The 15,977-nt window shown below is 40.0% G+C and overlaps 1 protein-coding gene across 6 annotated transcripts in view; it reads left to right on the top strand.

Annotated features, from left to right (window-relative positions):
* MATN2 (matrilin 2) overlaps window positions 1-15,977 on the top strand; it is a 76,102-nt gene that overhangs the window by 38,427 nt on the left and 21,698 nt on the right. For all 6 annotated transcript variants that reach the window (XM_056331729.1, XM_056331732.1, XM_056331727.1 and 3 more), the window contains exons 6-9: window positions 1,001-1,123; window positions 9,034-9,156; window positions 13,057-13,179; window positions 15,304-15,426. In XM_056331729.1, coding sequence (XP_056187704.1) covers window positions 1,001-1,123; window positions 9,034-9,156; window positions 13,057-13,179; window positions 15,304-15,426 — 492 coding nt within the window. The remainder of the gene's footprint in view (window positions 1-1,000; window positions 1,124-9,033; window positions 9,157-13,056; window positions 13,180-15,303; window positions 15,427-15,977) is intronic.

Genomic DNA, 15,977 nt, shown 5'->3' with positions numbered 1-15,977 from the left:
ATAAGTTTTTATATGAAGCTATTCAGCCTGGAACAGGAAGGTGCTTGCCAGGAAAATGGTCTCACATAGTAGCCAGCAAGTAGTCTAATTTGACGTGATTCAACACAAATATTCTGAAGGGTTAAAAGAAGCTCTTTCAAAGTAAAAAAATGGCTTGTCCACTTTTCTGACTAGATGTTCTGCAGAAAGAATCAAGTGAAATTGCCTAATGTGGACCTGACAGCTCTTTGGTGACAGAACACCTGATTTGTGACTTATCTTTAATTTTTTCTAAGACTTTGTGAAGAAGTAGCTTAACCTGGAAATAAATAATTAAATAATTAATTGTAAATGACTGGACTTATGAAATAAGTGACAGGACTGGCTATGATACTTTATTTCTCTCATACAAAAGGTGTCGTATAAGCAAAATATCAGTGGTAAATATCAGCCTGAAGCTCTCAGACTTCATAGCTGCAGCTGCTTTGTACAGGATGAATCTGGAGCACACTGGAGGGAATGAATGTACTGTGACAGTCCTTGGTGTAGAAGGTATTGCCATGGGTCTCCTATATACTCAGGCTATAGGAACAGGTCTTGAGAACCTTGAGAAGCTGGGAGGGAACTAAGGAAAAGCAGAGGGATTCCAGGATGGGGACTGGAGAGACAGAAGACAGAACTAAATCAAACAAACTTTGCTACATGCTGGTCTACATTGTGAAGATCTGGATAGAGTTAATGACTGAGGCAGTAAATGAAAATGTGTTGAGAAGACTTCTGACAATCTGAGAGCTCATAAGGTTCAGAGGGTAGGAGAAATGATCCAGGGCTCTAATCAAATCTGATTCACCAACTGGTATTGAAAGTGCACTATTTTTTGCAGAAAGGCTCTTCAGGGCAGAAATTATGTAAGCTTTTCCTTTTTTTATAGCTACTGTGTTTAACTAGAACAATAATACCTATGTATAATAGTTTTAATTTTGTTTTTCTAATTGTACATGCTGGTCTTGTTCTTTTTCAGTTGTAGACTACTGTACTTTGGATAACCAAGGTTGCCAACATGAATGTGTTAACACTGAGGACTCCTACTACTGTAGATGCCATCCAGGGTTCATTTTAAATCCAGACCAAAGAACCTGCAGAAGTAAGTTGTGATAAGTTTTAATTATGAACATTTTGTACTTCCATCTTCCATTTCTTAACAGCAATACTCTTGTTGGTCCTGGGAACACTGAATTACGCATCAGGTATAGAAAATGTTGGAGTACCTTGGAAGCCAAAGATCTTGAAAGCAATGCAAATTGGTTTTGGGGGTAGTTTGGCTTTTGGGGGGAGAGGCTAATGGTAGGGGTCCCTTCTATGGACAGGAAGCTTTTAACATGAAAACAGGCTCCATTTCAACAGTAAAAGCCCAAAGCTTTGCTTGCACGGTCTGTTTGATTATCCAGATTTTTCAGTTAGAATATCATCTCCCTAGCTGGGTAAACAAACAAGTCTGTACAAGACAATTTATAATCAGCTTCATTTGTAAGACAAGCTAAAATTAAATAGAGTAATTCCACAATCAGAGGAAATATTGCAGCCTATTTTCCCATGGATTTTTCTCAAGAGTGAGTTCTTTGATAGTGTGCCAAAGCTCTGGCAACATCAGTATCTTCTACCAAGTTTCCATGTTTCCAGCAGGTTATAGTAACTTCATGGCTTTTCCTGTTCGTTGTTTGTCAAATTTGAGCTAATAAGCTCAAAAATTACCAGAGTTAGGAGTGGATATAAAGCAGAAGGGTAATGACAGACCAGAAAATACTCTTGCCAAGGCTTCCCGTAATTGGGAGAAGTAGCTAAAAACTCCACAGTGTTTAATCTCATAACTCACTTTCAGGAAATTTGAAGGTAAAACCTTAATGTACATTCTTAGTTACCTTTCTTCATAAATATGGTTTAACCCCAGCTGGCAACTAAGCACCACACAGCCACTCTCTCACCTTCTCCCAGTGGGACAGGGGAGAGAATTGCAAGAGTAAAAGTGAGGAAGCTTGTGGGTTGAGATAAAGACAGTTCAATAGATACATCAAAAGCCACACACACAAGCAAAGCAAAACAAGGAATTCATTCACCCCTTCCCATGGGCAGGCAGGTGTTCAGCCATCTCCAGGAAAGCAGGGCTTCAACACATATAACGCTTACTTGGGAAGACAAAGCTCTATAACTCCAAATGTCCCCTCTTCCTTTTTTCTTCCCGCAGCTTCATATGCTGACCATGAGGTCATGTGGTATGGGATACACCTTTGGTCAGCTGGTGTCAGCTGTCCCGGCTGTGTCCCCTCCCAGCTTCTTGTGCACCCCTAGCCTGCTCGCTGGTGGGCTGGGGTGAGAAGCAGAAAAAGCCTTGGCTCTGGCTAAGCACTGCTCAGCAATGACTAAAACATCCCTGAATTATCAACACTATTATCAACACTGTTTCCAGCACAAATCCAAAACATAGTCCCATACTAGCTACTATGAAGAAAACTAACTCTACCCCAGCCAAAACCGGCACAGAGCCTTGATAAAGAAATGTTGCTATTGTGTCTGTAAGCAGACAAACTCCGGTAGTTTTAGGTGAATGGCACTGCTGATGCTGGTGGAGAATTTAGCCCATATTACTGAACAATGTGTTCAAACATTATTTCTCAAATAATGCATCAATATAGCACAGCATTTCAGTGCTTTATACAGCCTTGAGGGCATTTCCGTCTTTATGATGAGAGACTGTGTTAACCTGTCAACTGTATTATGTATTATACTTGGTAATTATTTCACTTAAATTTAACATTTAGAAAGAAAGTATCTAATCCAGGCTGTACATCTGGTCTTATGATCAAGGGAGAGACATATGCTTCTAGAAGGCGATTGCTCCACAGCTCTGACACAAATTTATGGAAGTGCCTGTTTTCCTTGACTATGCAGGAAGCCTGTATGACTTGCCAGAGCAGACACCTAATTTTCAGATGGCCAGAGTAAGGGGAGGTGAATTTCCTGCCTCCCCAGGGGCCAGAGTACAGTTTGTACTGGTTCACTTTGCTTGTAGATTGTATGAACTTGCCCATTTGTCAAGCATCTGTCAGCTAAGGGCTAGCTAAATTCTCTTATACTTCCATATGTACTTCCACATCCATATATTATTGAAATCTTACTATAGCATAAGTGCTTTCCACTGTCCAAGCACAAATTTTTGTTAATTTATTCTATTGAAGAATGTGGATTTTAAGCACTGTTTTCTCCCTGAGTTTGAACCTAACAAAGACCTTAAAACAGCATACACATTTTATATGTCCTGAGTGGTTTTTTAGCTTATGGTCTAGCTGTACGAATTACTTTAACCTACTTAAACTGACGATCCACAGCATGCTGGAAGCTGAGAGAGTGTTCTGGGAAAGTAGTATTTCAGGCTTGTCCTGTCTCTATCCTCTGATTTAGGGATCTATTGCTTGAGACAGCACATCGGGCTGTATAGACTGTCAGTCTGACCATGTGCTGCTGTCTTTATGCTGGAAACACAAAAACTTCCAAATGCTGGTTGGACAGGATCTCTGGAAGTCATCTACTCAAGCCTCCTCTTCAAAGTGGAACTGCCACAAACTGTGGATCAAGTCAGCTATGGTTTTGTCCAGTTTGAGTCTCAAAAAGTTCCAGTGGAGAGTCCACAGCCTCTCTGGGCAACCTGTTCCACTGCTACACTCTCCCTCTAGTGAATAACATTTTCCTCATGTCCAATGCCAATCACCCAAGCCACAAGTGGTGACCATTGTTCCTTGTTACACCATCTGGCACTAGCAAGAAGGGTTTAGCTCCATCATCTTTGTAATGACCTACAAGAACGAATGGTAAGATGCAGTTAGAGACCTTCCTTTTCACTGAACTCAGTAAGACCAGATTCCTCAAGTTCTGTGCACAAGTCTGGTGTACTATGTCCCAGCAGTAGGTCTCTGCTGAGCCCTCTTCAGTTTATTCTCCAACTGGGGGGAGAAGGGAAGGGATTGTTCCAGAACTGGACAAAGTATGTCAAGTGCAGTCTCCAGCTAAGCCTGTCAATAGCCCTCGTTGATCCAGAACCTGACCTGCAGACTGACTTCCTAGCTTGACCATGGCCTTGCCCTGGCATTGTGAACCTGCCCAGCGATCACTTGGCTCTGTCGGACCCTGGCTGCCCTCACCAGGAGTGGCCTTACCTCATCTTGACATGCAGGCTGGCTTCCTGGCTTGACCTCAGACCTGCCTCAGCAGTGTGTACTTGTCTGATGATCTGGACTTCTGGTTAAACCTGGCTACCATTTCCAGGCCTGCCCTGCTCACCTTGCTTGGGTACTGCAGGGCGGTACCTGTCTGACGAGGCCCCTGCCCAGCTCAGCTGTATTGTTGCCCTTGGCTCCTGGCTCTACTTCCCTATGGGATCAGCTGGTCACTTCCCAGTCTGTGCAAACTGTGGGGTATTTGCTATCCAGGTGCAGAACTTCGCGATTCTTCTTTCTGGACTTCATAAGACATCTTCTGGTCCAAATATCAAGTTCACCTTCGTCGGTATTTAAGTTCTGCTGTTTGCTTTCAGTCACTGTCCATAAATTAGTGTCACCCACAGATTTGCTGAGGGTGTGCTTTGTGTCATCACCTATGTCACTGATGAAGATGTTTAGCAATGTGACGCCCAGTGTTGTTCCCTGTGGTGCTCTGGTCATTATTAGCAACCAGCCAGACACAAAGTCATTGATCACTATCCTTTGAGGCTGGTGGCCTGGGCAAATTTTCACCCCACCTAACCCTTCTTTCTTCCAGCCTATACTTCCTCAGCTTCCAAATGAGAATGCTTTGAGAGGCAGCATCAATAGCTTTACTAGTGCAAAGGTGTGTTGCATCCACTGATCCTCCCTTGTCCACAGATGCAGTCATTTCATCGTTGAAGGTGAAGGGGTTGGTCAAGCATGGTTTGCCCTTTGTAAATCCATATTGACTATTCCAGATAATCTTCTTGCCCTTCATATATTTGGAAATTGATTCTGAGAAGATGTGCTCCATGATACTGGGACTGAGATGATGCAGATTGGTCTATGGTTCCTTGGGTCTTTCTTGCCTTTTTTAAAAGATGAGTGTAACGTTACCATTTTTCAGTTATCAGGGATCTCTCCTGGTCCCCGTCAATTTTCATACATGATAGACAGTGGTGTCACATCACGTAGCTCTTTCAGCACCCACAGGTGAATGCCAGTCATCCCGTGGATCTGTGTATATCCAGTTTCTCTTAGTCGTCTGTAATGGATGTTGCTAGCCCCTCTTCTTCCCAGAATGTGCTGGTACACATGAAGATCTGGGAGCAGGATTTGTCTGTGAGAACCAGAAATAAAAAGGTCATTATTCTTCTCAGCCAATTCTGTATTGTTCATCACTAGGTTGTTGCCCCAATCAAAAGGCCCACATTTTCTGTGATTCCCTTTTTGCTACCAGCATATTTGTAGATTCCCTTCTTTATTACCCTTAGTGTACCTCAGTAGTAATAGGTCCAGCTGGGCTTTGGTTTTGTCCCAAAGTACCTAAGCAATGCTTTTATACTCTTCTTTTTCCTTGGCTCCCCCTTTACTATTTTCCCTCTTTGTGTTTCAGTTCACTGAGAAGCTCTTAAATCTTCTAAGCAGATTTTCCAGTACAGTGTAATAATTTGTTCCTGAGCTCTTAGCAAGTTTTCTTTAAAAATCGTCTAGCTCTCGTAGGCATCCTTTCCCTTCTTGGCTCTTTCCCAGGGGATTCTTCCTAGCAATTCCCTGAATAAGCTGAAATCTGAGCGTGTAAAATAAGAAGTCTGAATTCTGCTGTTTGCCCTCCCAGCCTTCTGGATCGTGAACTCAGTCATCTTATGGTCACAGCAGCAGGTCAAGAAGAACATCACCCCTCAAGAATTCATGTTAGGCAGTTGTCACCAAGTCTGTGCAGAAGCCTCCTGAGTTGCCTGCACAATGATGTCTTACCCTTCTGGTATGGGTTTGGCTTGTTGAAATTTCTAATGTGAACAAAAGCCCATGAGTTCGAGACTTCTGCTATCTGTTTGTAGAAGGCCTTATTCACTTTTTGTCAGGTAGGGCAGCAGACTCCATCACCATATTCCCAACGTCATTTCCCATATGATTTTGACCAGAAACTCTCAGCAGGCACATCTATGGTTTCATGTTGGATCGCTGTGGAATGGGGAACATACAACACAAAAGTTCACTGCTTTGCAGGGGAGTGCAAGCTGGGAGCCAAGGATGGCTACAAGGCAAGCAGGGTCAGTAATCTCTTTGGCAAGGCCTTTGGTTCCATGGTACCCGAAGAGGGACAAAACAGGTCCTATGACAGTAACCAGGCTCAGCCAACAGTCCAGTGATCATCAGACAAGTCCACAGTGTCAAGAGAAGCCTACAGTCAGTCAGGATCAGCAAAATGCAAGGCTAGGCACAGGCATACCTATAATGTGTCTCGGGCAAGAACCAAGGGTGGGAGCCTGACATTAAATGCAGCTCCCAAGCCAAGGGGCAGAGGCCACAGACAAGCTTCTCATAGCTCTGTGCACCTCTGTCATATTAAATGCATTCTGTTTTGTTGTAAATGCTTTAAATTAGTTTAAAATTAAGGGAGAAAGTTCCATCAGGTTGCAATTAGGGAAAAATCAAAGTGACTGGACATGGTAAGCCATAGAGGTTGATTCAGGAGCAGTCAGGGAGGAATGAGCAAATACTGTGTCAAATCATTGTCTTCCAAGATGCATGTCCTGGATCTAAGCATAAATAAAACTTACTAAGCCATTTTTCCTTACACTTGATATCTTCTGAGCCTTGCTAATAAAATAAAGATAAAATAAAATAAAAAATAAATAATAAAATAAAAGGCTTTTAATGCTGCGAAAGTCAAGACAGCATGAGAGTTCTTCAGAGCAGAAGAGTCCCCTAGCTCCCATATGTTATGAATCATGATGCCTTTGAGTCAGCATAAACAAACTACAGATCATGAGATCTTAAATGTTTGTAAATTTAAAACCTTTAACATAAATTTCGATATATTTGGCTTACATGCTGAATCTCAGGGATGATCACCAACTAGCCAAGACTCCCACTCACACCAGCCCAGATCCCTGCATCAGCAAGCAAGCCTGGGTTTGGGGCACCAGCTCCTGAGATCTCATGATTACCTCAGAATCCTGGCTTTCCTTTCAAAAACAGAAAGTCAGCTTTCATGCTCATGGCTAGAAAGAAAAGCTTGAAGATGTAAATGTTACCAATACAGTCATACATATCTGACAAATGTTTTGTCTGGGAATTACTCCAGACTTCTTAGAATGAAATACAAGGAACGCTGCATGTGAGGGCAACCCTGCCAACACCCGCAGAGTACTCTGTGCGTGGCTGGAAGAGAGCAGCAAATTCAGATTATCAGCGAGGCAGACAGAGGTCATTCCTAGCTACTAAGTTAACTGTTAAGGGGGCTTCTGCCACTCCTGCTGTTCCCCTCAAAAGGTCAGATGGTAGCTTCTGCTTGTATCTAGGGGTGCTGAGCTTCAGCTGTTGCTCTTGCCCCTGTTTGAGTTGTGTGTGTGTTCACATGATCTGTAGCTGGTAGAGGCCATCTGAGAGCATCTTTAACCTGGACCGTGTTAATAAAGCCCTGTGAAATGTGTTTTTGATGTTCCAAACATAACAGCCTCAAGGTTCCAACAAAGATAATAATACATACTCTTCAACTCTTGTGCTCATCTTCAGAAACAGTCACCCAGGACAAGTCTGTCCTGCACACTTGAGTTAGCAAGGATTTGAGCAGGTAAATGCAACACAGCACTGAGTAGGTCCAGAAGGCATACAGCTGTGTTCCTCTGATGCACACATGGTGACTTTATGGTTTCTGTCTCTTCAGTGCACACTTAAACAAACTATATTTTCTACTTACTTTTTTTAGTAAAAACGTAAGATATCCCTGTGTTATGTATATGTGTATGTGCAATATGCTGTCATGAAAAGTTTTGGTAAAGGAAATGTTCTACAAATAAATGAAGTGGAGTTCATCAGTGATAAAATATGCCTCTCAGGTTTTCTTAGAAAGACACATTCCACTTTATTTGCCCTGAAAATATAGGTGGCTTACTATTGCTAAGGCCTTTCATCATACAAAAAAGTTCAATTACATTAGCCCACCACACATACAAGGAAAGAACAGTTTCTGCCTCAGGAAGCCAATTACCTCTGGGAGTAATAATTAACCTCTGAATGTCAGGTTTCATGTTGTTTACTGAGGTGTTCAAAAGTGCTTGGATGTCTTTAAAAATGTGATTTACCTTATTTGTGACTTGTTTATCTATTTTTAGCAGTGCTGAGAGGTTGAGACCATTCTTTCACTAGTATAAATTAATGAACTTCACTGATACAAAACTGAAGGCTAGACACTGCGTCTAAGTGAATGTCAGGTTCTTTGACTTCATCAGTAGTAGTAGACTATGTACTAAATATCCCAGTACTTACTGCATAATTACTTTCCTTTGTAAGGTACTTTATACACGAGGTAGCTGTTTCTAGACTTTGCTCATCTTCCCTTTCATGAGCATTTTAACTGGAAGAACTATGTAATAAACACTCAGAACTGTTGAAACACCAGTGCTCCTGATGATGTGATTGTCCTGCTTTCACCTAATGAACAGCATTAAAAGCATGTTTGTGTATTTATTACAGATCATATCTAACTTGCTCTGCGTAAAAAAAAGAGGCAGTTTTAATGAAGTAATGTATAGGACTTAGCTGTGAAATGTTAAGAAATATTTAAGAGCCTAACTTCTCTACATGTGTTCTCAGAGAATTCATTGAAATATACATACCAGATATTTGTAAGTGTAGCAGATATTTGGAAAAAAAGAACATGTTATTTTCATAGCTTGAAGCAATATGGTAAAAAAGTCAGAATGGTGCCTAGAAAAAAAAAGGCTAAAGAAAAGAAAGCAAAGTAACTGGTTTTTTACCTAGTTTATTTTTGAGGATTTATATTCCTTGCTGACAATTTTTTCCCATTTAGGACCAGATTATTGTGCTCTTCAGGACCATGGCTGTGAACAAGAGTGTGTTAATACAGATTACTCCTATTTTTGTCAGTGCCAAGAAGGGTTTAGACTTAATCCAGATAAGAAAACATGCAAAAGTGAGTAATCTTTTGGACATAATAAAGTTCATCTGCTTTTATTTCTTAAACCTGCTGTGAATAGCTTCTTCTGAAAGGATGAAAGTTTTCTCTATGATTAAGGTTGAAACCAATGTTTCTTTAAAAGCTTGGATTTTAACTGAGCCAGTCATGCTGGAAAAATACAGTTTGCTGTTTTGTAAACTAGATTGTGTATTAGACATTTTCTGGAGACATTTATGGAAACCTGAGGAGTAATATAGGAACCAGAGTGGCTCAAAACCAGTAAGTTCATTACTTATTTGAAACTTTCTGACTCTGTCTTGTAGGAACACAAACAGCTTTAAAAATAAAATAATCACCTTACTTTGCCCAGTTGGTTTAGCCAAGAACAGATGTATTTCATTAGCTTGGGAAAGTATTGGATAGATAACGTAGCTATTAAAATCAACTTAGAGTCACACACAAAACCCCAGTTTCCTAAAAAATTGTAAAAAGAGTCTCAGCAATGTTAGGGTTCTAAACCAATCACACATAGTATTTACATTAAAAAGACTTCCATGTTAGAGCTCTTCCTGAGTGGGGGCCTGGAATCACAGCAGATTTTCAATGTAATGTTAAAGTTGAAGGAGAATATATTCAGCAAAATTAACTACCCTGATCTGTTGACTCAGTTCTTGAGGGGGGCAGTTCTTGTACTGCTGATATTTTATGAATAAGAAGCTTGCCTGGAGCAATATATTCTAGACACTCATAAAATTTATCTGGTTTTGGAGCTGTATTTTCTTTCAGTCTTAAAGATGCATTCTCATGAAGCATCTTTGTCTATGCAGTGCTGTTTTTACAGCAATCCATGCTATTCTGGTCTTTATTATCTATATGGTATTTTAATAAATTCAGGGGTTTATAGATTGGATGTGCCTTGGTGAGTATAGGAGCAAAAGAACAGCATTGTGTAGAATATTTATTGCCAAGGATGTAATTGCGAATTAAAGGCAAATTGTAATTCCCATTTGGGGTGTTTTTCCTTAAAATTAGGGGGCTTTGGATTTGGCTGTAAACCTGGTGACATTTCCAGGATTAAGCTCCTATTCCAAATCTTGTTATAACAATGCTCATGTTAGATAAGTTTGTAAAATAAAGCAGAATGTTTGCATATATGCCCTCTTTATAAATCAGGGAGAATGCATCACTCTAGCACTAGATGTTCCTCCTTCACCATGATGCATGACTTCTGATGAGTACAGGAGCAGGTCTATGGGAGTCAAAGTCTTGCATAGCCAAGAATTTGTAATCCGCTCTCAGATCCTCGGCTCACTATCAGGTTTAACAGGTGTCTAAAGCACAGAATCCAGTATTGTTTAAGAAAAGTGATTTTTTCTAAGCCATTTTGCTTCAGAAACCCTCATGGCTTGCTTGAATTCTTCACTGTTTTTCTCTCCGCAGAGGTAAAATTCTGTGCTTTAGGTCAGCATGACTGTGAACACGGATGTGTTACCATGGAAGTGTCATTTGTGTGCAAATGTCATCCTGGATACACCCAACAGTATGATGGCAATACGTGCAGAAATGACTGTGTCTCATGAACTGCAGCACCTGGTTACTGCAGTGGGGCGAGGTGTGAACAGAATGAGAAAATGCTCCCGGGTCCTTTAGAGATCTTTTTGAGTTATGCAAACCTATGTTGCTGTAAAGTCCACCACAAGCCAGGTCTAGTGAAGTAATGCTATAGTGAGATCCCTGATCCAACAGAGAACTAAAGCATCATCTTCTCCAATCGAAATAACTGCAAAAATATTTTCAACCAAGGTGTCTTAACACAGAGGCAGTGCTTACTGTTGAACTTCTGTGTCATTGCTATGAGCTATGTGAACAGCAGCACATCTGATACTGATGTATGCTGATATGCGGAGATATGTAGACACTTCCCCCTTCTATATGTTTTACACTTTCAGTGATCTATTCAGTAAAACATCCTCTTTTTAATAAGAATGTTATGCAAAAAAGATCAGTGTTGCACCAGAAACCCAGGACAATAGAAAAACCCAACAACATCGCCCACTTGACGTCACCCAGTTTTTAGAAGATACTTTTATTGCAGGGAACCATATTGCACATCATCTAAAATATTGGCAGCATTTTTTCCTGATGTGCTTATGACATATTTTTCCAATGGAACTGGAAGTCACTGAAATTTTTAAAAAGTTAATAGGCCAGGGAGTAATTATTTTTAAATAAACTGTTTGTGATAAAGCCACATTTAAGGAAATTTGGATGTGTTGCAAGAGCTCAGAACTTCTTAAAGTTACGTTTTAGGCTATCACAAGTTGAATATCTAAAAATGAATACATTCCAAGACAGACATTGTTTTTTAAAATGCTGAGCCTTATCCTGGCTATTCCCCTTCTTACATTTTTTTTACACATGTAATGAAGCACAGGATGACTAGATTTACAGTTATACTAATTTCTAAAACCTGGCAATTACCAGCTTTGTGATTACTCTGCTCTTTGAAAGAATGTGTTAAAAGACTGTGCATGAGAACCCAGAGTATTTAAATGTTAAAATTCACAGTAGTGTGGGTGTTTGTATTGTAAAAGATGGTGCCAAACAGATGCAATTTTTCACAGAGAATACTGGGGGTGGGGGCTATTTTCTTTTTCTGTTCCACATTTTTTGTGTGCTCTGAGAAGTTACACAAGCCATGATGATGTAAAGTGTTGGAAAAAGGAGAATGTTCCAGCTGGAACTTTCTTTAACTAGTAAAAACTGACACCTCAGCTTCAGTTGTACAAGCCAGCGTTACCTCTATCTATGTATAATGGTAAATCTGGACCAATTACTGCAAACTCGTTGCTTAGTTAAATAAACTAATAAACAGCAATAATTAGAATTATGTAATTTTACATTAAATACAGAAGCTTTTAAATGTCAACAAATAGCTGCAGACATGCCTGTTCACATCTGTAAATGATTTGCAGATAGAAACATATGAGACTGTTCGTGTCTGTGGGAACTCCACCACTTTTGATCAAGTTAAGCTAAACTGATTAAGGCCTATATGACTAAAAATAACCATTAGCACGTTGCAATAAAATATTATGAGGAAGTTTGGCATAAATCTTTTTTTCCTAAAATGTGCTTTTCCTATATTTACAGTCAGCAGATTACAGCAAGTGCACCTTGTATCTCACCCTACTGCCTTGCTGTCCATTCTACAAGCCAATGTGATTTTTAAACCAAATTCACACTTCTCTCTCCTTTCCCCCACCCTTCATCTTCCACACAACCAGCTGCATACAAGGTAATTTTGCATATAAAAAAATTTCCGCTTTATCTTACTTGGAATAAGAAAATCAAGGAAAAGCAACATATTAGGACACTCTCATGCTCATAACTTGTATCTGTCCCTCACTAGGCTTTAACTGCTTGAACCTGTTGGCAGGCCAGTTTTAAGTGGGTGATTTCTCATCCTGCTGAAAAATATGTCCTGTTTATTAAATAATCTGAAAGCCATAATTTCTATTTCAAGAGTTACTAATATTCATACTTTCTGAGAAAATTTTATGGTGAACAAAAGACAGAGTCTTGCTTTTTAAAGAAAGCAAGCATGATTCTGTGGGTGAGACCAGGCAGGACTTCAAGGTTCTCCCTTCACTCCACCTTAGTTTCCCTTTGTGATTTTTGGCAGGGGGGATCTGCACTTCATCAAGTTTGTTATCTCCCAGGTGGACTTAGTGTATTAATTTCACTTAGGTGTTGGTAATTCAGGTTACTCAAATATGTGGGGGACACTGCATAAATAAAGAGCTGTGCGGATCTTTTTCTCTTGCTCTGCAAAGGCATTGTGTGCTAACTACAGTGTTGTAGTGTATCTAAGGCTCCAATATGATTTCTTCAATTATTAATGCAATTCAACAGGAGTGGACCACTGTGCTGAAAACAATCATGGCTGTGAGCAACTGTGCCTAAATACTGATGGCTCCTATGTCTGTCAGTGCTTGGAAGGATTTATCATCAATGAGGACCTAAAAACCTGCACAAGTAAGTCTTGTCAGAAGTTTTTTGATCTCAGTTCATCTGGAGAAGGTTTCTGGTTTCATACAGGGAAGAGGACACACCTTCAATTTAGTTTTACAGTCTGCATTTCAGTAATACTTTAAGGATGATTTGAAAGTAGGAGCAAACAGAAAAAGGACTTAGGAAAGGATACTTGTCAAGATAACTGTAAATCTTCACCTATTCAGAAAAGTTTTGGAAGATCTGCTCCCCAGGTGTTGAGGGCAGTTTGTCAGTCACATAACAAATGTCTGACTGACAGGTCATGTGGACAGCAGTGTCCGCCAGGTGAACTGCATCAGCTTACCTGGGGCAGGAGGAGAAGTGTGAGTCTCACACTGAGCTTTACATTTTGCATGGGAACCCTTAATAAGTGAACAACAGTTGACCTGGAAGCTCTCCACCCTTTGTAAATCTAGTGATCATTTAGATTCATGGCAGTCTTGCAGATAGCCAAATTGCCTTCTTCACTGGAAAAATAGTACATAGAACAGGTCAGGAAAAGAGGAATGTGAATGCATTTGGCCTGTTGACTTTTCCTGGACCTCTTTGATGAGAGGGTTTGGGCCACTTTCTCTACAGCGTTTGGAGGTATGTTATTTTTCAAATTTGTTGAATGTTGGAGCAGCTCCAGGGTTCACTTCTTTTCTTTCACTTGAGCAACGCATTTTTAACAGAAGTCAAACTGCAAGTGCTCAGTCACAAAAATGATCTAGGCAGAAGTGAGGCAAATCAGTAAAGGCAATTTGTCTTTAACTTTGCCTCCCTACTAACCCTTTTAGCCCCATCCAATACCTTGGCAGACTTTGCTGCTGTCTGCCACTGTAACTCTCTAGAAAGAGGCAGACAGTAATGCAACAGCAGAACTAGTGTGCATGTAACAACAATAGGCTGTACTAGAAACAGTTTGTCTCTAGACATTTGTCTGAAAGAACAACTGGAAATTTTAAAACAGCTGAACTATGGAGTTTTATCAACTTGTAAATGGAAAATCTCTTTCCCTTTGTAGTAAAAAGAGGTATCTTTTTACACTCTTGAGTTACTTTCCTCCAGGCTGTACTTGGAGACCTATCAGCAGCATTTAAACAGTGCTGTGGCTTCTGGAATCCCTCTGTGCAATGAAACTGAGCTCTTTTGAATAGCTTCTCTTCTTGCCAACATACCCCTCTCCTCATATATATTTAGGAAAGAAATTGTCCTATTTCTGACCTCCAGGTGAGTTGTTGAAACCCTATGAACATTTTTAGGCTATCATGAAAAGAGTTTTGGCACTTTGGGATTTCCTGAATGAGCAGTTGAATGGAAGGGATTTAACATATACCACTCCTAAGGGGAAAACATCTGGAAATTACAATTCTGGTGTCATACACAGGCACAAGTATCTTAAGACAGTTGTGGGAACATCTGAATGGTAAACAGATTTCTACTCTGACAACTAATTACAAAAAAATGAGTGACACCGTGTGTGTAGCCAATAGACAGTAGCAAGTGCTGCCTGCGGGGTCCCAGGGGTCCTGTTACAGAGAAGAAACACTTTGGAAATTTGAGATGAAAAATGGACCGTATTTGACAGTACTTGTCACTTGCAATTCTTTGCAACAGCTTGACTAGTCTAAGCCAAAGCACACTGAGGTCCCTGAGATGCTTTCTGCTTGCTGCCACAGCAGCTGGGTCAGGTGCACAAGTGGGTTCTAGGGACTGCCACCTTCGCATCTGGCCATTTGGAGACTGTATTTAAAGAATAATGTTCATAAGGTAGGGGGTTTTTTTGTCTTTGCCACTGTCCTACATAAAGTCACTGCTGAAGTGTTTTGTACTGGGTTTTTAAAATTCGATTTGTAAGTACTGAGGCATGGACTCTGTTGAGTTATGTAAGTATAGGAAAGTATGATTTCCCAACTCTGCTTAAAGCAACCAATGCAAAGTTTACCACAAGGCCCTCTTACATTTTATTGATGCTATATGTATATTATCAGATAAGGAACTGGATTATTGTTTAAGCAGTTCAATGTATTTATATTTACTTGTTTATATGTCATGGAAGTACTGGAGATGAAAAATAATTCATTATTTGTAAAATTTTTTTAATAACTTAAATTGCTCCTACAGGAGTTGACTATTGTGCTCTGAGTGATCACGGCTGTGAACATTTGTGTGTAAATGGTGACAAATCTTACACTTGTCAGTGTTTTGAAGGATACAGGCTTCGTAACGATGGGAAAACATGCAAACGTAAGTTATTATTCAGGAACTCAGAGTTAGATTTTTATTACACCCATAGAAGAAATCAGTAAAGTAGGATTTGAGTGCCTAAACTTTAATGTCCAGCATCATTTTAAATGCTTGAGGATTCAAAAAGTTCACTTTCCCCTTTTATGTCATATCTGCCAGTAGTATGTCAGTATCCTGGATATGCTAAGGCATCTAAATTGGTCCTGGATGCATACTTTTAGCCGTTTGAATTGCACCTTAAATGTCTGTGCCATTTAAAAAGTAGCCCTGAAATTAAACTGTTGCGGATCCAAAACTATTTTATTCTGACTTATGTCCTTATATGGGGCATATATATATATGGGGCATCCTTATAAGGATGATTGCAAAGGGATATCGTAATTGCATTACACATTTCACTACGTTATGCAGTCAGGATGAGTGGCAGATATCAAGAAAACATTCATTGCAAATTTTTCTTAATTTTTATAGTGTTGATCACTAAGTGATCAAAGAACAAGAATGGATAAGTCTGAAAAAAACACAGGCATTAAGTATTTTGTAACTGTAAT

The sequence above is a fragment of the Falco biarmicus genome, chromosome 3 (genome assembly GCF_023638135.1).
Source record: "Falco biarmicus isolate bFalBia1 chromosome 3, bFalBia1.pri, whole genome shotgun sequence".
Classification (NCBI taxonomy): domain Eukaryota; kingdom Metazoa; phylum Chordata; class Aves; order Falconiformes; family Falconidae; genus Falco; species Falco biarmicus.
Note: the sequence above shows the minus strand (reverse complement) of the source record. Positions and strands in the feature narration are given on the sequence as shown.